This window comes from Mugil cephalus, chromosome 20 (assembly GCF_022458985.1).
Source record: "Mugil cephalus isolate CIBA_MC_2020 chromosome 20, CIBA_Mcephalus_1.1, whole genome shotgun sequence".
In the NCBI taxonomy this organism is placed as follows: domain Eukaryota; kingdom Metazoa; phylum Chordata; class Actinopteri; order Mugiliformes; family Mugilidae; genus Mugil; species Mugil cephalus.
In genome coordinates, this window is record NC_061789.1 from 12238556 (window position 1) to 12257455 (window position 18900).

General features: G+C 42.1%; 1 protein-coding gene across 4 annotated transcripts; it reads right to left on the minus strand.

The window, feature by feature from the left end:
* Window positions 1–861: 861 nt before the first annotated feature.
* Window positions 862–17178, minus strand: LOC124998196 (integrin alpha-3-like). Of its 4 annotated transcripts, none has more exons than XR_007111035.1 (29): window positions 16877–17173; window positions 16409–16578; window positions 12954–13081; window positions 11895–11980; window positions 11467–11603; window positions 11270–11376; window positions 11047–11139; window positions 10761–10820; window positions 10502–10655; window positions 10204–10397; window positions 10035–10123; window positions 9691–9824; window positions 9152–9229; window positions 8951–9018; window positions 7248–7384; window positions 6107–6250; window positions 5888–5985; window positions 5363–5531; window positions 4736–4819; window positions 4562–4641; window positions 4405–4482; window positions 3761–3863; window positions 3513–3689; window positions 3188–3319; window positions 2910–3020; window positions 2528–2626; window positions 2284–2409; window positions 1993–2163; window positions 1602–1752 (listed from the first exon to the last, which is right to left on the minus strand). XR_007111035.1 is itself a non-coding variant. In XM_047572438.1 (29 exons), the coding sequence occupies exons 2-28, from the start codon at window positions 16564–16566 to the stop codon at window positions 2025–2027; spliced, it is 3135 nt and encodes a 1044-aa protein (XP_047428394.1). In that variant the 5' UTR covers window positions 16567–16578; window positions 16877–17171; the 3' UTR covers window positions 1602–1752; window positions 1993–2024. The 4 variants fall into 4 exon arrangements, 2 of the variants coding, with proteins under 2 accessions (XP_047428393.1, XP_047428394.1); XM_047572438.1 differs by having other exon boundaries at window positions 1993–2135; window positions 16877–17171; XM_047572437.1 differs by lacking the exon at window positions 1993–2163 and having other exon boundaries at window positions 862–1752.
* Window positions 17179–18900: the final 1722 nt, after the last annotated feature.

An 18900-nucleotide genomic window follows, 5' to 3' on the forward strand; every position in this document is an offset into this window, starting at 1 on the left:
TGCCATACTATGCTATGGAGACAATTCAGTGCTATGAGACTGTATATAAATATGTAGATGTATAACCACTATATGACAACAAATATATTATATGATGACAATTCCTTTATGCAGTACCATGAACTGTTTTAAAATATTATGTTTTTTTTTTCATCCTATACTACAACCATGTTTCTGCCATCATACTATACAATGATATTTTTTTATACCATGTTAAGACATTACAAAACATTTTTTAAATTTAATACAATAAAATATACAATAAATAATAATAAAACAATAAATCATAGTAATTTAAAAAATACTATATTTAGAATCAGTAACATATACGTACCATACCATACAGTTTTCACTTTTTGTGCTACCATATAATTTTGACGTTCTCTATGCCTCACTTTACAATATAAAGTATGTTATGGCATTTTTTCACACGTTGATATAATACTATGACGTATTTTAAATACTACAATATTAAATGTTAAATTAAGACATTCAGTTTGTCATACTTTACTAGAATGTTTTTATGTATGCCATATTATACAGTAAAATTCTTTATGCCATACTTTACTTTTGCAACATACTACTATCTATATTTTTTTCATTTACTATACTACAATACTAAGACATTTCTGTGTTATGCTGTGATCTTTTTTAAGCAATATATTATGTTTTTTACACCAACGTTATTCTCATATAATCTTTATTTTATGACACAATTATATTACAGCTGTGTTATAGTGTTTTTTACTAAATTTTTTGACATACTATAATGTGAATTTAATTTTCTTTTTAATATGCTAAGATATTTTTTTGTTTAATTACACACTGTGTCTTTTTTTTTAATGTCATTATACTGGTGAATCCTCAAAAAATGACTTTAATGACACAGAGAAAACACACAGACACACATTTTAGCCAAATATCACAGAACCTGATGCTGCTTTCAGGTGCTGTCAGAAATATCATAATTCTATCAAAACACTTACAAAAAGCTGGCAGTTAAAGTAGGGGACACAAAAAACGATTATGTCAACACTAACAAACATTTCCTTTGCAGGTTCCTTTGGCAACTGGAGCAACGGGAATGATTTTACTAATAACTCTTTTCAAGAGGGACGAGGCGTTTCGGAGCCTCGAAGGCAGCACAAAGACAGAAGGTAAACAGAATAGATAAAAACCTGGAACACCAACCCTGCTGCCATATTTGGTCCTAAAAGACGCCTTCTGCGCTCATCTAGTGTAGCCCTTTAAAATCAAAATCATGAGCCTTTGATTTGGAGCTGAAGTCAGACGACAGTGAAACATAAACACATGTCAAATACAGATAAATTATAAGATGTTCTATAAGCACATTCATGTATATCTTTAACCCTGCAGCCGGCCGAAACCTCACATCTGCACATCTAATAAGTGAAGTAAAGGAAAGCTGTTTTAGAGGGTTTTCAGATGTCAGCAGACATGACTGGCAGTGTGTTGGTCTGGTTTGGTCCAATTGGGTCCGCTCTGGTACAGTTTGGTTCAGGGTGTGTTTCCATGGGTACAGCGAGTCCCTCAGTGAGTCTCAGTCCAGGAGGTCACCCAGCGTTTGGGTGACCTCCTGTTTCGGGACAAGGAGGCCTGGTCCTGGATGAGGAAACCGTCAGCGTCCATGTACTGCTGCTGATGCTGCTGATGCTGCTGGTCTTTACCCAGGATCCTCCCCTGGTGGAGCGCTGCGGTCCGCCATGTCCTCTGGTGCACAAAGAAACCACACTGCAGACAAACGCAGAGACGGAAACCTTGTGGGTACAGGCGACGAGGCGTAACAACATGAGCAGGCGAACAGGCAAACAAGTCAACACGAGTATCAGGTGAAGAGATAATCAGGTGAGCGGGTGAACATGTGACAGGGAGTTAAAAAGTTAGTGAAAATAAAATCATCCATGTGCAGACACATCAAGCAACTAGTCAGTAAACAGTCAGTCAGCAGTCAGTCAGTAACCTGGTCCTTACAGTGGAGCTGTCTGGCAGCAGTGTGCCCAGCCTCAGAGCTCCTCGGTCAGCCTGTCCTTGTCAGAGGGCTGGCTCTTCATGTGGGCCTTCTGGGTCTTGGCCTGGTACAGCTCCCTGGTGCTGGCTCTCTTGAAGAACCCACACTGAACAGCAGGGGGCAACATGACAGCACTGTATGAATGATGAATGACTTGATGGTGGCGAGAAAACTGAACTTAACAGTGATGTTGCTGGTTGACTTTAGTGGATCCATAAACCAGATCCAGACCTCATGGCGCGGTGGTATTTTACCTTCCACAGCAGCAGGCAGATCACAGCCAGCAGCAAGATCCCAGCCAGAGCAGACATCACAATGATCCACATGGGGACACTGGAGTCCACTTGAAGCGCCAACTCTGGATCAATTTTGACCTCCATCTGCAGACAAGAACCGGGAGGTAACGCAGGAACCTACAAACTCTGTGACAATTTCTGACAAAGGGTGCAGAGACTTTGACAGCCCTAAGGGGGGCGCTGCCAGACCTATTTTCTTTACCTCCAGGCTTTGTTGTTGCATGTTGATAGTGGGTTTGTTAGTCTTTAGCTTAAGAGTGGCTTGACCCCGAACTAACACACTCGCTGCATCACGGTAGTCCTGAAACACCACAGGTAACTTTGATTTAAAGAACGCACACACAGTGCCGGTAGATCAACACACAATCCAACACATGTGGAAACAGGAAACATTATTAGCTGCATCGTCAGTTCTAATTTTAGTTAGCACCACAAACCGTTCAGGTGACAGTAAAGGTCTTTATTTTAAAAACAGCTTAACAAGAAACACACAGGAAGCGAAACACAAAGCCAAAACCAGAATCTAAAAGAGGTAATAGTTGTATAAGAGCCACTTTATAATGTGATTAAAGTGCTGGTTGTACCTCGATCATGGTGGAGTTCCACAGTCTGGCTCTAACGGTCAGATATGCTGAGTTATTCATGTTGACCAGAGGGCAGGCGAAGCTTTTGCATTTTGCCCCATGGTCACAGTCCTGTAACATGATTAGCATCAGGGAGTTTAACTGAAATAAACACTATCTGGCTTCACTTTTCCAAGGCAGCCATGACCTACCCTCTGTCCTAAAACGTCCCCGAGTTTTAAATTGGCACCAAACACAACACATTTAGAGATGATTTAAATGATGTGATGGGTTTGTACCAGTGTAAAGGTCTTCTTCTTCTGTCCCCTCAGTTGGACAGGTAGAGCTTTTTCTCTCTGCTCCTCATTCCTCACCACCTCCTCTTCCCCCAGACTCCTCCTCATCTTCTTCCTCCTCTCCTCCTTTGATATCTGGGCAAACAGGAAAGGAGATCCATGAACAACACAATGGTGACTGAGAATCAAGTTTATAGACCTGCAGTCTATAAAGGTGATCGCCCTCCTGGGGGTCAAACCAGGAAGTCCAATGCAAGGACAAGGTTTTCTTTCTCTAAGCTGTCCTCCTGTTCAAAAGCTGGTCTAAAGCTCATGTCTCCATGGTTACCACAAATTTGAGCGGGTTGATGACGTCTCCGGACGGAGCGCAGTGATGCTCCGAGGTGCCGTTGACTTGGATTTCTGTGAGGTACAGCAGCCACTTCCCATTGGTTGTCTCCATCGGCCACTTAAACTCCACCTCCAGGTGTCCTAGGTGACCCAGCGGCTTCCCTTGGATGTGAACCTAACAGAGAACACCTGGTTCAACCTGGTCTATATACGGTCATTCAGCAGCTTGAATGGTTCCAGACAAACCTCTAAGACGAAGAGCAGCAGGCTGCCGATGTCCTCTGTCTTGTTCATGGCCGACTCACCAATCACATGACCACCGAAAGAGGTGCGGCCAGGTGAACGCTTTCTGTCAGGACACAGGTCAAAGGTCAGTTTACTAAGTTAACTAAAGGACACCAAGTCCGGATCAAAAAACTCAATGGTTATCTCAATGGCTATCCTTAAATAACCCAAGTCCGGTCATTGTATTCTAGTTTTCATTACTTTTCTTTCCCCTCAAAATGTGGTCTCAACTCTACTTTGACCAAATGTTTTTCTTTTAGTTACCAACCTATGCCCATTGTAGGCCACCTGTACCCTCAGAAGACATGGTCCACAACACTCAAACCTGGAAATCCTTGGCCAATTGTAGTATTACATTTTACACTGTAGAGTAGTGCACATAGTAGGATCAATTTTAACACTGAAACAATCCTTTCTTAGCTACTTAAAGCAATCCTTCAGAAATAATTTAGGACATGTCTCAATACAAGTCTCCAGAGTCAAGTTCTTAGAAAATTAGAGAATTGCTGCATTTGGAGGACACTGAGATTGGGACTCAGGGAAAACCACATTGGAATAATGTTTTTCACCCCATTAAACCCTGCGTCTTTATACTTTGTACTTACAGAAGTAGAGATGTCTGCAGTGTATACTTCACAAACATGGAGACAGAAACCGGAGACAGATCTGACTGCTCACTGTGCCTGAAGACACACAAAAAATAACACTGAGTATGTGACCAGCAAACATCACGAGAGAGAGGTGTGATGCTGGGTGACCTACGTGGACAACTGCAGCAGAGACCGAATCTCTTTGGTGTCCAAACTTATCTCAGACGACTGAAATGCTATGAAAACCTTAACCTGATATATAGGAAGAGAGACAAAAGACAGGATACAGTCTCAGAAGGGGTACAGGACTTCATGTACCACAGGGTGAGCAGTTACAATTCTGTACCTGGTGGTTGCTCCTGAATGGGTTTCCCAGCTCACAGAGAAGAACAGCATCCTTAGCAGAGCATGCCACCACTGTGTCGTTGGGCTGGAACACAAACACAGGATTGGAGGGAAGTTGTGAAGTCCGAGGCAACTCTCTTGTGAAGTTCCCAATCATTTAGGAAAGAACAGAGGCAGACCTCAAGTTCATGGCTTAGGCCCAAGTCATCGTCATCATCAGTCTAGAGTACAATTACTGTGTAAGTCACACATAGATTCAGAGAATTTATTCAGCTGGGGGAGGTCCAACAGCTCAAGTGGATCCCCAACCTCTAAGGCAATTCCAAGCCTTAGGTCCTTAGGTCAACCCCGGCCTAGGACCTAGGCCGTAGGTCAATTTTAAGTCTTTTAGATCTAAATCAAGTCTTTTCTCTTCTCTTTCTCCCCATTAGTCGATTTCAATGAAACCTTTACAAAAGATAAAATTCAACAAAAAGACAGAAAACCCATGCTTACTCAAAAACATGGTTTCTCTTAAGATGACTCGAAAGACTGAGTGATAATGTTGACGTCATTCGCCTTTCCAAGTCATTCGCCATGTTGTCTTCTACATGTTCAAAGCCCCAAAACACCCTTTCTTTCCCACTACCTGTGTTCTAACACCTCCGTACAGCAGTGATGGTGGAATGTCAATGCTCAAAACAGTATTGTGAGCGTCCTCTGCTTGCCGTCCTGGCGATGGTGTGTTGCTGACGTTAATCTCCAGAAGCAATTCTGTGATGCTAGCATTGTAGTGCAACACCTGCGTGCCTTGCTCCCTGAAAACACAAAAGCCCACACAACAGCAAGAGGGTGAGATTTGAGTTGTAATGTTTAAATTGCAAAATTTGACAAAATTACCTAGCTTTTGTGAGGTCATGACTAAATTATTCCCATGGTTACATTCACTGGGATTGATCACATGACCTTTATCCTCTCTGTATCCCACATGTGACCCCACTCCTTATTTAACAAGTAACATAAGCTGCAGCCTTTATATGTATTGCAAATTGAGGTGCTCTGAAAGGTCTAGAGTTATTAAAGTAATTTTATTTTTTCATGTTGATTTTTGTCCACAACTGCTGCATAGCTTCTTTTAGCAATATTCATGTTTTCTCAGAGCAGCTTCACTCACTCAGCGAAGGGTTTATGGTCCTTATCAGTGAACTGGGCTGCCATCTGCAGGTTACTATGGCAACGGTTATCAGAACCACAGGCCTTCTGGATATGGATCTGAACAATAAGAAGAACAGCATCAGTGAAACTGGGAGGTTTTTATTTATAAGTTTGACAGGTTCTGACCAGTGTGTTCTGGTGTTTCTCTCCGTGAGCCTATGTAACAGTGATTTCTGACCTCGGTTTTGATGGGTTGTGGTGTCTGGCTCAACACAGGGAAGTGTTTCAGGTCCTGTACAGGGTTTTTTTCCTCAGGAAACATCTCGTACAAGGAGAAGTTAAGAGAGAATACCAAGGGTTCCACTTTGTTCTGGATTGGACTCTGAAACAAGGAACAGAATTTGAACAACGCTTATATGAAAAACAGGTTGATGAGAAAGACAGTAAAACTGAACACTATGAAGGATTATCTCTGCAAGTTTCATGTCGCTGCGGGTTCAGTGTTTCTGCAGGTTTCATGTCTGTGCAGGCAGAGGAAATCAGGCTGAAAATAGTCGGATGATTTGGGCAATAACGAGCAGGAATGGGATTCATAGTTAATGGGCTGAAAGCATGAAAAGCTGCAGTGTGGGATTATAACAGGCCTTACATTGTAGACATGCCAAAATCGCAGAACCACTGTAAACACTCTGATTCAGTCCCTAGTATCAAAACATGATAAGAGTGGACGTGGGCAGAAACACAACCATACGCAGATAAGAACGTCATGAAGACGTGACAGGATGAGTCCCAACTGTGTGATGAACTTTCCTTCAACCATAAGCGTGACTCTTAAACCTGCGTGGCCACAGACAGCCCAACATCCACCAACGCCCTGTGAAGGAGTACTCTGAGTACTTAGAAAATCTTGAAGTTATTTTCTTATGCTGATGTTGTGAGAAGTTTCTACTTTTCCTTTGCAGAAACAGGATGTAAAGTCTGTCAGCAGCAGCCTGATTAACTGTTCACTCTAAAAAGCATTGGTGAATCTCGTCCAGAACTGTCTTATCGCCCACAGCAGAATTTCCTTTGATCATTTGACCAAAAACATCTGAAATGCTTTTCCTAGCAGAAATTAAGTCTTTTGGAATAATTTGCTCTAACTTTCTCTAACTGTGGAGTCATTAATATTTATTTAATTCGGTTTTAGTTTGAAACATGGCAACAGTCGTCAATCACCTAAATAAACTTCAAGACAGATGTTTTATTCAAATTTGTCAGTGATCTTATTAGTTAATGTATTGACCTCCCTCCTGTTTCAGAATATTAACCCTTTGCTTTAGTGCCTCCATCAGCTGTCTGAATTGAACTGAGGAAGTTCAAATGCATGATTTTCTCACCAGGAGTCCGACACTTAGTGTTTCGCAGTGCTTTTTTGGCATCGACAGGAAACCAGAGTACACGTTCTGTTTGTTGTCTTGGAAACGGAGGCGGGGCTTGAGGCTGGTGACGTCAGCGGCTACTGTGAAATGGACAGCTTAGAGATAGACAGAAGTAGATTACGATAAGTACAGGTATGATGGTGGTTTCAGATTAAAAAAAATGTTTACAGGGATTGATGAAAGCATAATATTCAAGATTAAAGGTTTTCCTTATGCACCATAGGAGGAGGGCTGCATGACATTTCATAGTTTTATAGTTCTACATAGTTAAAAGTCCAGTCAGTATACAGACTGATCGTTATGGAGGAACCCAGATATATTGCCCATGAAAAAGAGGAGGACCACAAACCGAGCCTTGGGGAACTCCCCATCATGTTTCATTCAGGATGCTTGTAATGTTTTTGGATTAACACAAATGGTCCCATAATGAATATTTTAGACCAATAAAAGGACCAGTGGAATAATATGGCCTGAAGGATGTTTTCTGTCTTTTTGACTTCTTGATGCACAGAAAAGAACTGAAGATATTTCATACAAAAAACACAAACCGTATGACATATAAACAACAATGAAACCTTCATATGAATACTAGTGACACAAAGCTTTATTTATTATTCATTGGTGCATAACATCTGTTGGGTCTGGTGTTTGTTTATTTTATATGATATAAAGTTTTTGTTTTGTCTCACTCAGGACATAAAACGAAGTCATCCAGGCGATCTATTGTTCTATTTGTTGTCAAATTAATCAATCATTTCAAACAATAATAATTCAAAAAAGTGTGAAATCAATAAATTGCGATGGACAAACATAGATTTTCTTACTTGAACTGAACACCATACACTTGAAAGAATAGACAAAGAATAGACTGACTGATGAAAAATAATAACTATGAATCATTTCATATTTAAAAGGAGTTCCCTATCAGCTGCTCTGATTAAAACAATCCATCAATTTCCAGCCATCTGCATGTTCATATACAGTACATGCAGACAGCTGTTAAATTAAAAGATATTTGAATGGAGTTTGGTTGTGGGCAGCAGAGACCATGTTTCTCTGTATTCACAGAGAATCTCAGGACACTTAGAGGACGTTCATTGTGACCTTGTCTCTGATTGGCCAAATTAACAGGACAGAACTAGGACACACTCTGCAGAGCTGTGTGTTTGCCTGTGTGTGTGTGTATGGGTGGGTGGGTGTGCGTTTGTGTGTGTGTGTATATCAGATGCAATAATATCTTTAATGTGATTTATCATTCCGAAAACACACACACAAGACAAGAGGACAAGGACACAGCATGATGTCATCAGCTGTGTGTGTGCGTGGAGGTGTACTGTCATAGCAACGGCGTGACCTCATCTGTGATTGGCCAAATTAACAAGACAGAAGGAGGACACACAGTTCCCCAAGGAGTGTGTGTGTCACTCTGTTGATTAACAGCAGGGGTTAATTGACAGCTTTGTCCTGTCAATCAATCACACACACACACATACACACACACACACACACACACACACACACAGGAAGGTGGTTTATGTAATTAAGTCGTGACTGTAAACAGAGATGTTAGCATCTTGGATGATGGTGTGCATGTCTCTGAGGGTATCTGGTCTTTGTGCAAAATAAACAAAATACAAAAATAAACTTGTCTGTTGACTCACTGATGTTGTCTCTGTCGCTCTTGTCTCCGCTGCTGAACAGGTAGGAGAAGCACACCTCCACCTGAACACTGAAAGTCAGTCTGTTAGCATGTTAGCGTTCTAACAATACTTCCACCTCAGCACTGAGTCATTCTGTTAGCATTTTATCGCACCATCCACGAGTCTGTTAGCCTGTTAGTTGTTGTGCGTGTTAAATCTCACCAGAAGTTGCAGCTGTTGGGGTCGACAATAGATGGAGAAACTCTGATTGTTTTATTGAGGTAGATGACCGGACGAGATCTGAGGAATCAATCAGTCAGTCAAGTTAATCAGTCTAGTCACTAATGCATGTTGGACCAAAATCTTAAGACCTTTGATTATACACATGTATCAAGAAATTAACTTGTTACAGCAGATTAACGTGTTCAAGTAAAAATTTTAAATATAACACCAGAAAATGGTAAAGCTTTTCTTGAGTTGTGTGGTGTACTGTTCATGCCACCTTCTTGTTGTCTTCAAATTAAGAAAAACACCCTAGGAGGTAGACTGTATGCCTTGTTCTTAATTCTTCGAGATGCACAATATTTCTATGGTATCAATATGTACTGTTACTTATTATACAGAGATGAAGTGATACCCAATGTGAAATGGATATACATTTCTGTTGTAATGTGCATTACCTCCTAATAAAAATATGTGAAAAAAAAAGAAAATGGTAAAGCTGTACTTCAGTCCAGCTCCGGTCAGTACAAAACTAGTACCTGAGCAGAGCAACGGTGTCGTCCAAAGAGCCAACCAGCAGGTCTGGATATTTGTTCCCATCAACGTCCAGACCTGCAGATAGAGAGTATCCAAATGTCCTGAACCTCGGAGAGACACTGCTGCCCTGGATGACCTGCACAGATACAAATGGGGAGTCACAGGTACATGCATACACTTCCAATGCTTATTAGGTCTATTTTAAGAATGAAAGTAGGACATTCTGCTCTGTGAGGGCATTTTTTGTCATTGAGATAGAATTTACAAGGACTGTTTCAGGGTTCAGACTTGTTTTAGGGTTAGAATCATGGTCAGGTTCAGGGTGTGTGACAAACGTGTGTGAGACCTGGCTTGGCTTTGTCGAGATCCCTCCACTGCTCCCTGTAAAGATCATCACGCTTCCTGTTTCATGGAAAGGAGCACCGACTGCAAAATCTGGAACGCAACATCATCACATCACCATGATTATGATACACAAACATGAGAGTGTCATCGGCGTAATGTCAAGTCCTCACCCTGGAAGCCATCTTGGTTGAGGTCTGCAGCAGAAGCAACGGCCATACCAAACGCTGATCCAGCCGGTCCCTTCAGCACCACACTGGGTTCAGAGTCAAACCGCCCTCCAGTGTTCATGTAGACATAGGCTGCCCCACCCTCCTCCCGCTGACGATGAAAGTAAAAAGGTGCGCCCACTATAAGGTCGTTCCACCTGCAGGACAGAAATACAGCTCAGTCTGCCAGCAGACACAACTAGATCTTGTGGTCCTCAGCTTTAGAAGAAGTGAATCTGGTGACCAGTGCTGCCTTCTTTACCCATCATTGTTGAGGTCCACAGTTGCCACGGCATTTCCAAAGTACGAGCCCGTCTGTTGACCGCGCAGAGTCTGCTGAATTGTGAGTTCACTCGAGTGTTTGACCACCAGCAGCACCGAGCCACGGGCGTCTTCTTTACTGTCCTTTGGAGCACCTGTTCTCCAATGCAACAATCAATACATTAATCACTACATCAACACATCCAGCTGTTAACTGACTGGACTGATGGCTAAAGGATGAAAGTGTAGAAATCTGTCACCTGTCACTACGGTTTCAACATCCGGAGAAAGAAGACGAGCAGCCTGAGTAACCGAATATCCTATACAAACACAAATTTTAGTTTTTAGTCTGGATTACAGCAGCAGAATCCTCTGTGAGTAGCTCATGCTTTCATTAACGCACAATCAAAAGTCACTGATCACTAAAGGACTGAAGGAAACAGAAAACTGACAGTGTTTGTCATCAGGTAGTGAAGTCACAATGAATGTAAGCATACATATTACATGTGTTAAGTTAAGTTTTGAGTGAAGTGACAGGGTGGGTACCTATATAAATGTTTCTGCGTTCCAAGCTGGAAAGGACGGCCTCCCGGGTGTCAAATTCATCATTTGGATTTTTCCACAGGATGTGGACATTTCCTGCAGCACATTCACACAAACACACACAGAAAATGTATTAAACGTGATGAATGGGCGTTGAATTCCTGATCCTGTATCATCAGGAGAACAGGTCACAAAAGAGCACAACAGGACACAATATATCATTAACCTTGCCATTCGTAGCTTCCAGGTGAGCCAACAATGACTTCCGTCTGAGTCATAAAGGCTGAAATCCCCATGTTACACATGACCTCTTTGCTGATGTCCGCCTGGTGACTGATCACAAACAGAAATACAAATGAAGGGGTGGAGCACCATCAAGCAGCAGTGGTTTACACTCACATAACCTTGAGTGACGTGACGTACTTGCAGGGTTGATATGGGTTCTGCCATTGTCTATCATTAGCGTCATACTGCAGGTCGGTTCCACGGACATAACACTGACCAATCATCTGTCTGAGTTTGGACGCCCCGTAAAGTTTAACAAAGCGATGACCACACGCCTGCAGAGATTGAGGACAGACTAATCAGCGTTACACAAGCAGACAGTTTTAATGAAATATTTGTTGAGTCACTTTGCTGGTAATAATAGTAAGTTATAGTTGTGATTAACTTATAGCCTTGACAAATTTAGATTTTTTAAATATTTTTTTTTTCAGTTAGAAATCAATCAGATTAGATTACAGGTAAATATCTTATCTAACTAATTACATTCAGGTTCCAGTTTGTATGTTTTGAGTCAATTGACCCTTTAACATTAATAACTGAATTAATACTTGATCAGCCAAACTCACCAGAACCCTCCCCCCAGGTCGGCCCTGACTGGCCACTGAGACACCCAACCACATGTCCTCCACCAGGTCATTAGACACATCCAGGTCTACAAGGGAAAGAGGACAGGTAAGTGACACACTGCAGGCTCCGCCTATGAGTAGACTGACTCCTCCCATGGACCAAATAAGGCTCCACCCATTCAGGGCCTCCTTCGTTCTGAATGTATAGACCTATCTGTGTGTGTGTGTCAGGTGTCAGGCAGCAGCTGCAGTGTTTCAAGATTTATTTTTTGTTTTCACTGCGTCCCATTTACAATAAAACCTCTGACTGGCCATTGCCATGGTTACCACTGATTAAGACTTTATCACTGGGTGCAGTAGCAGATAAACAGAAACAGACAACAGCTGTCACTGCCCACTGAGGTATGGATGACCCATAATGCACCAGACCACTGATAACATCACAGGCAGGCACAGGCATTTTAACATTAGCTGTGGTTAGCTATGGCTACTTACTTAGCTAATCGGCCAAAAGTACAGGAGCAGGGAGAGAATAGGGTTTCCTCCTAAGTACAGGATGTCAGGTTTTTTTTTTGGTCCTTTCTCTGTGACTGGCTGAGCCAAAGCTCAAACTATAAAAACTGATTTATTTACATTAAAACCTGAGGAGGCTAAGCTCAGTATCATTACTTCAGGAAAGCCGGTTGTATGAAACATGCTTCAACTGAAACTTTCTTCCAAAACATCTGTTCAGCTAAATATGTGTTTTTGCTTAATTAATTAAAAGGTTAATTATTACAATATTGATAACATATTCACGAAAAACCTGAATCAAATCAGAAACACTGAGCTGCTGTTCAAGAACTTCTGAACGCCCTTCAAGGAACTTCACACAGAGAAATCAGAACTTTGTGGACGAACAGGAAGCGAAACAAGTGGAGCTTTCTAACCTTATTCCTTATTCAACCTTATTCAACGCTTTTTTGGATTACCATGACCTGGATGACTGAGAACCTTCACAGACATGGAGCTTTCTAACATTACGACCAGAGTGCTGGTTGTTCTGCAGGTGGGGCTCACCTGAATCTATGAGCGCTATCCTCCTGCAGTCTGACTGGTCAGCATTGATTGGACAGCCATACACTCCTCCTGTTCGATTGGCTTGAACATTAGGCTCGGCCTTCTCCCTGGGAGCTCCAACCAATAGTCTGTCAGGATCAGAAGTTAGAAGAAGCAACGCTCAATTCTGGCAATTCTGATGTTTCAAGAAGACTGGTTTGAATCCTTTCTGGCAGTTTCTAGTTTGTCCATGTCAATAATGATTCTTCTACTTATACAAAAGTAAGTTATGTAGTTCCTGAGTGTTCTGTGCTAGGACTATACATTATACATGCTTCCCTTATAATCGCAATATTAGGAAACACAGCAAATAAGACATGACAGGAAGAACATGACCTTCACAGTGCTGCCAGTGTTCTCTAGGTGATAAAAACATCTGTGCAGCAGGTAGATGACAAATATGTCTATTGCTATCCCTGCTATATTTATCCATGTAACCAGATGAAACTAATCAGTTGGATAAACTCCAAGCATGTCTAAAGACATAAAGGCTTGGATGACCTGTAACTTCCTACTCTCAAAATCAGACTAAACAGATGTCGTTGTATGTGGCACAAATCATCTCAGAGATTCATTAAGTAATCATATAGTTCTCTAGTTGGCATTACCTTGACATCCATTACTACAGTGAGAAACTTCTGCACATAAAGTAAATGATAAGGACTGCCTTCTTTCACCTACATAATATCATCAAAACTAGGACCATCCTGTCTCAGAGTGAGGCTGACAAACCAGTTCATGCATTTGTGTCTTCCTGGCTGGATTACTGTAATTCATTACTGTCTCGTTGTCCAAATAGCTCTTTAAAAAGCCTCCAATTGATTCAAAAGGCTGCAGCAAGTACACTGATGGGAATTAGCAAGAGAGATCATATTATTCCAGTTTTAGCTTCTCTTCATTGGCTCCCTCTAAAATCCAGAATATAATAATGTAACTCACATACAAAGCCCCTAAAGTCCTAGCTCCATTGTAAAGAAGACCATTAAAGACCTTATTGTACCATATCATCCTAACTTCGATCTCAAAGTGCAGGTCTACTTGTGGTTCCTGGAGTTTCCAAAAGTAGAATGGGAGGCAGAGCCTTCAGCTATCAGGATCCTCTCTTGTGGAACCAGCTCGCAGTCCCTACTTTTAACGTTAGGCCTGAGACTTTATGATAAAGCTTGTAGTTAGGGCTGGCTAAGTTGACACCAAACCATCCCTTAGTGATGTTGCTATGGGCCTAGACTGCTGGGGACAATGCTCTGATACTCTGAGCACCTGTCCTCTAATTTCTTTTTTTCTACTTCATGTTGACTGCTGTGTGTGTGTCACTGCTACTCCTCTTTTGTCCATTTCACCATCAAGTCCACCTAAACAATTTGACTGGCCCTGCATATGTTTACTAGGCATAATAAATGGTAATGGATTCCCCCACTAAATTTTGTGGGTGGGCGACTTTGGGCTGGCTTAGAGAGTAGGTAAGAGGCAATAATACCTGCAGATCAAGGCCAGGAGACTCGTCAAGGACACCTGGAATTGTCTTTAACATGCATTAGGGGCTCCAAGGACCCCTGGAATGTCCCGGTCGTCCTTCTAGCCCTCAGTCATTGTAATGCCATCATGAATTATACTTCTTTATAGTGGTAAGATAAATGAAGAGTCGTCTGAGTGTGGAGGACGAGCAGGACACACACTCAGATACACACACATCTGAAACGTGTCCAAACGGCTGTGAGTTCATTTAAAGTGGCCCGACACCAGACCTGTGTCAGTGTGACGTTGTGCGTTTCCTGTTCCCGCTTCCTGACTGACCTCTAGTATGATCTCAGCTCAGGTGTGTTACCACAGCGATGATGTCACACAACAGAGGTACCACACATGAAACTTTTTGAAGATCCTCCTCAGGATATCTAATTACTGATCACACTATTGATCATGAGCAAACCCAGCGTCACTGACCTCCTGACCCCAAGTGTGTGTGTGGTTGTGTGTGTGTGTGTGTAGTCCAGTTAACAGCTAATACAATTAGGGAACATAAAGAGACGGTCGTCATGGAGACGGCAGCGACTTACAGCTTGGTGACCTCTGAGGGACCTCTACACTCTCCAGGAAAACTCATCGTCCTGGACTCACACACACCGTCTGGGAATCGTCTTGTTTTTAGTATGTGGTGTGTGCAGGGGGGAGGGGTCACAGAGTCAGACAGTACCATGTGACCTGTCAGCATCAGATACAGCAGCAGCTGCTCAGACTTACTCTGACAGCCAACATAGTGCACACGGAGGATGTGTGGTTTATCAGCAGACCGTCAGACGTCTGAGAGTCTGCTCCCCACGGAACGAACGCTCAGTGTTTTAATAACGTCACAGAGTCTCTGCGAGGAAGCAATAATTCAAGGATTCCAACAACTTACTCAAAGGCTTTGAAACGTCTTCAAGGATCCCAAAATCTTATCCCGACATGCCCCTTGAACTTTCACAAGGACTCCTGACACTTGCGTTACAGAACTGGTGAACATCTGTTAGTGTTTCAAGAACCTACTTTTTTAATAAACTCCGCGGGCCCCTCCTGTAGCTGTTTTCTCAGATTTCAGGAGAGGCCAGACACATTATTAACACTGCAGGGCATTCACCTGACTGTGTGTGTTACTGTGCGTATTACATACACACTGTGAGTCTGATCAAAAGCTGAGCTCTCAGTGTCTAATGTGGCGGCTGTGGCTCAGAATAGCTGGTTGTGCACAAACTGGAGCAGTTCAATGAAGTATCCTTGAGCAAGACACTGAACCCCCAGTTGCTCCCGGTGCTTGTCACCAGTGTGCGTTTGTGTGAGTGAATGAGTAGAGGTGTCACTGTGACTGTGAGGCACTTTGAAGAAGTAGAAAACCACTGTATATAAATACCATTTACCATTGAATACAACATGGTCGGGGGGGATTCTTCTGAACAACCAGCTTCATCACGCAGACAAGTTTTGTGTCTGTCTGTGGTCAGTAGCCACTGAGGTATTTTGAAAACCCCAAAAAAACTCAAATAACTCTACAGTGTTGATGTGGAGCAGGGGTCTGCCAGCATTTTTCAGGCCAAGTACCCCCAAACTGATGGAGGGATTAAGTAGTGACCCCATACCTATTATATGTGTTCTATATTAAGCGATTTTTTATAATTTTACATTATTATTATTATTTTGCCTTCAGCATAGGGCTATCCCTTATCCATTTACTAAAATATGTTGGATTCATGGTAATGTGTATTTAAAGAAATTTAAAATTGTGTGGGAAAATTTTAAAAAATATATGAAAAATCTCTAATCAACGAAAGATTTTGTGACACTCGGCAACCGAGACAAACTTTGCACATTGATGGGTCAGAGCCAGCATTCACCTGGCCACACCTGAGAGAAGACAGAGAGCTAACAAACACGTGTGCACTCACAGGTAACCGTCCGTCCTCAGGTCTTGGTGGAGAGCAACTGAAAGCCCAAACAGACTCCCGTTTTCGCCCGTCTTCAAGAGCGGGAAGGATGTGTCGAGGTTAAATGCTACGCACACACCGACAGCCGCACTCAGCAACACGTACGCACCTGTTGCCATGGAGACGTACACCTGAGAGGATGACAACAACAGGACATCAGACGAATAGAGCACTCTGGCCTAATTGGTGCGCTGGTAAAATCAGTGAAACCAGTGTTTCTGTTAATTACGGCTGAGCTAATGTTCATCTTTTCCTCTATACAGACGACACTGTGTTTTACTGACGAGCCTCTTTAAACTGAATTGAACTGGTAGTATTTTTTCCTCAGTACCTCTACCTGAGCAAATCATCTCTTCTACTGGCAGTCGTTAAATTGTCCGTTGAATTAGTTTTGCCTGAGGATCACAGAAAGAAAAAAGAAATTCAAACCTGTTTTTCCTCAGACAGAAGCAGCTTCCTGTTTGTTTTTGTTTGTTTGTTTTTTTGTAAATGAAGATAAACTGAGCGCGTCCTGGTTCTCAGTCGGTCCGTGTCTCGCTCTGCTCTGACTTCTTCTCCATCTGCCGACAACTGATCTGCACGCCCTCAGCTGCCTCTCTTTCCCTGTTACAGCTCAAGGTCTCTCCACCTCTCTCTCTCTCTCATTTTCATTCTTCAGCCGTGCTCACTCGCCCCTGAAATGAAATCATGTTTCTTTCTCTCTCTCTCTGTTAACCTACCCACACCCACAGATTAGCCTTTGTATGTTTGTGAGGACGCTTATTGACATACTGCTTTCCCAGATGTGTCCAAAAGTGAGGAGCGGATTAAATGTCCTCACAAGGCCTAAAACACACATTGTATCTTACAAAGATACACATACAGACAAACACACACACACACACACACAGGCAATAAAGGGGTTTAGGACAATCAGGCGTGTGGGGGCACCTTGATAGTCTCACTCTCTCTCTACACACCCTTGTGTGTGGGAGAGTGAATGTGTTGCCACCAATACGATGTCTGAACTTTTAGTACACACACACACGCACGCACGCACACACTTTTCCTGTCTTTGTGGTGACTTCCTGTTCCTCTATTTTTTTTTCACCCTTCTCTGATTTTCAACAACACAACTGTTAATCAGTGTGACTCACACAAGCACACACCCTGGTATACTAATTACTAAATAAAGTCCAACATGCATTTTCCTTTAACAACGTTAAAATGTTACATTGTTTTGGTTATTGAGCCATTAGCAGGAGAGGCCGTTACATCGTCTGTCAAAGGTATGACTTTGATGTTTTACGGCTTCCTGTCTGATTGGCTAATTTGAATGTGCATAATTCTGAATAGAGCCCAGTGTGTGTTGCTTTTTTTCTCACACTGCTGCTGAGGACGTATTAAACCAAACTTTGGTCCAGCATCTGCATTTTAAATGTTTCTAGTTTGTGATTTTGGGAACAAAATTAAGAATTGGTCCATATTTACACATATTTTAATAATTACAATTAATACGTTTTACCTTTAAAAATCTATATTTTATTGAAATGATCCCTCTGTTGTCTTAAAAGGACAAATTGGGTTCAGGCTAACTTGCATACAATTTTAAATGGACCTTGGTGCAAGTGGTTTGGTTTATTTTTATTTTTTTGGTGGTGGTGGTGGTGGTGTGTGCGTCAAACAGGCCCGGACCCATCTGCCTTCATTGGCCTCACAAAGACACGCAAGTTTTATCTTTAGCTGCATCAACATGATGAAAACTTCTGAACCTAGCACATTGGTTATCTGGTGGTGCATCGAGTCACCATCTGGAGTGCTTCAACAATCACCACTGACAAAGACCGACTGATCAGAGGCTTCAGGTGGCTGATTACTCTGCACCTGTGTGACGGATAATAACACTGAAATAAAACATTTTCTGTCACAGTCGCTCTTCTGTGTGTTGGTGCTGAGGCACAAACACTTGATGTACTGATAGGTTGAAACACGATTCAGTGGTGGTTTGTAGTTTGTGTTTTTATGTCTTAGAGCTGTTTACAGGTATAAAAGTTTGGACAACCCTTCTCATTTGATTGACTACCTTGTGAAAGTGTAGAGTGTGCATTTTAAGCCACACAACTGCTCTGCATTTAAACACAGTATGTATGTAAGTAGAGCAGAAAGACAGAAAAATATAAATTTCGGTTCTCGCCTAAACAACTTATATGTGGGTTAGTAGCCCATGATGAGTATGATGAGTAACTGTGCCTCTGACACAGAGTCATAGGAGAAGCCATCAGCAGTGTTTTTGGAGTAAAACTTTTAATCACAAAACATCAAGGGCAAGACATACTTTATGATTTTGCGAATGTTATTTTCACGACTCTTTGGCTTCTAGCTCTCTGTGTGTTTTTGTGGCTATCTTGAAGTGGTGAGGTTAGTAGAAGCACTAAATGAAATGTTCGCTGTATTCGTGTTTTCATCACATTCCC

Bases quoted from the DNA above. Each gene is read 5' to 3' on its own strand.
- LOC124998196 (XM_047572437.1), bottom strand. From the start codon at position 16,566: ATGGCAACAGGTGCGTACGTGTTGCTGAGTGCGGCTGTCGGTGTGTGC. The intron at 11,377-11,466 runs GTACGTCACGTC...GTTTGTGATCAG, and splicing joins AACCCATATCAACCCTGCAA to TCACCAGGCGGACATCAGCA. The intron at 3,864-4,404 runs GTAAGTACAAAG...GTGTCCTGACAG, and splicing joins CTGCAGACATCTCTACTTCT to AAAGCGTTCACCTGGCCGCA.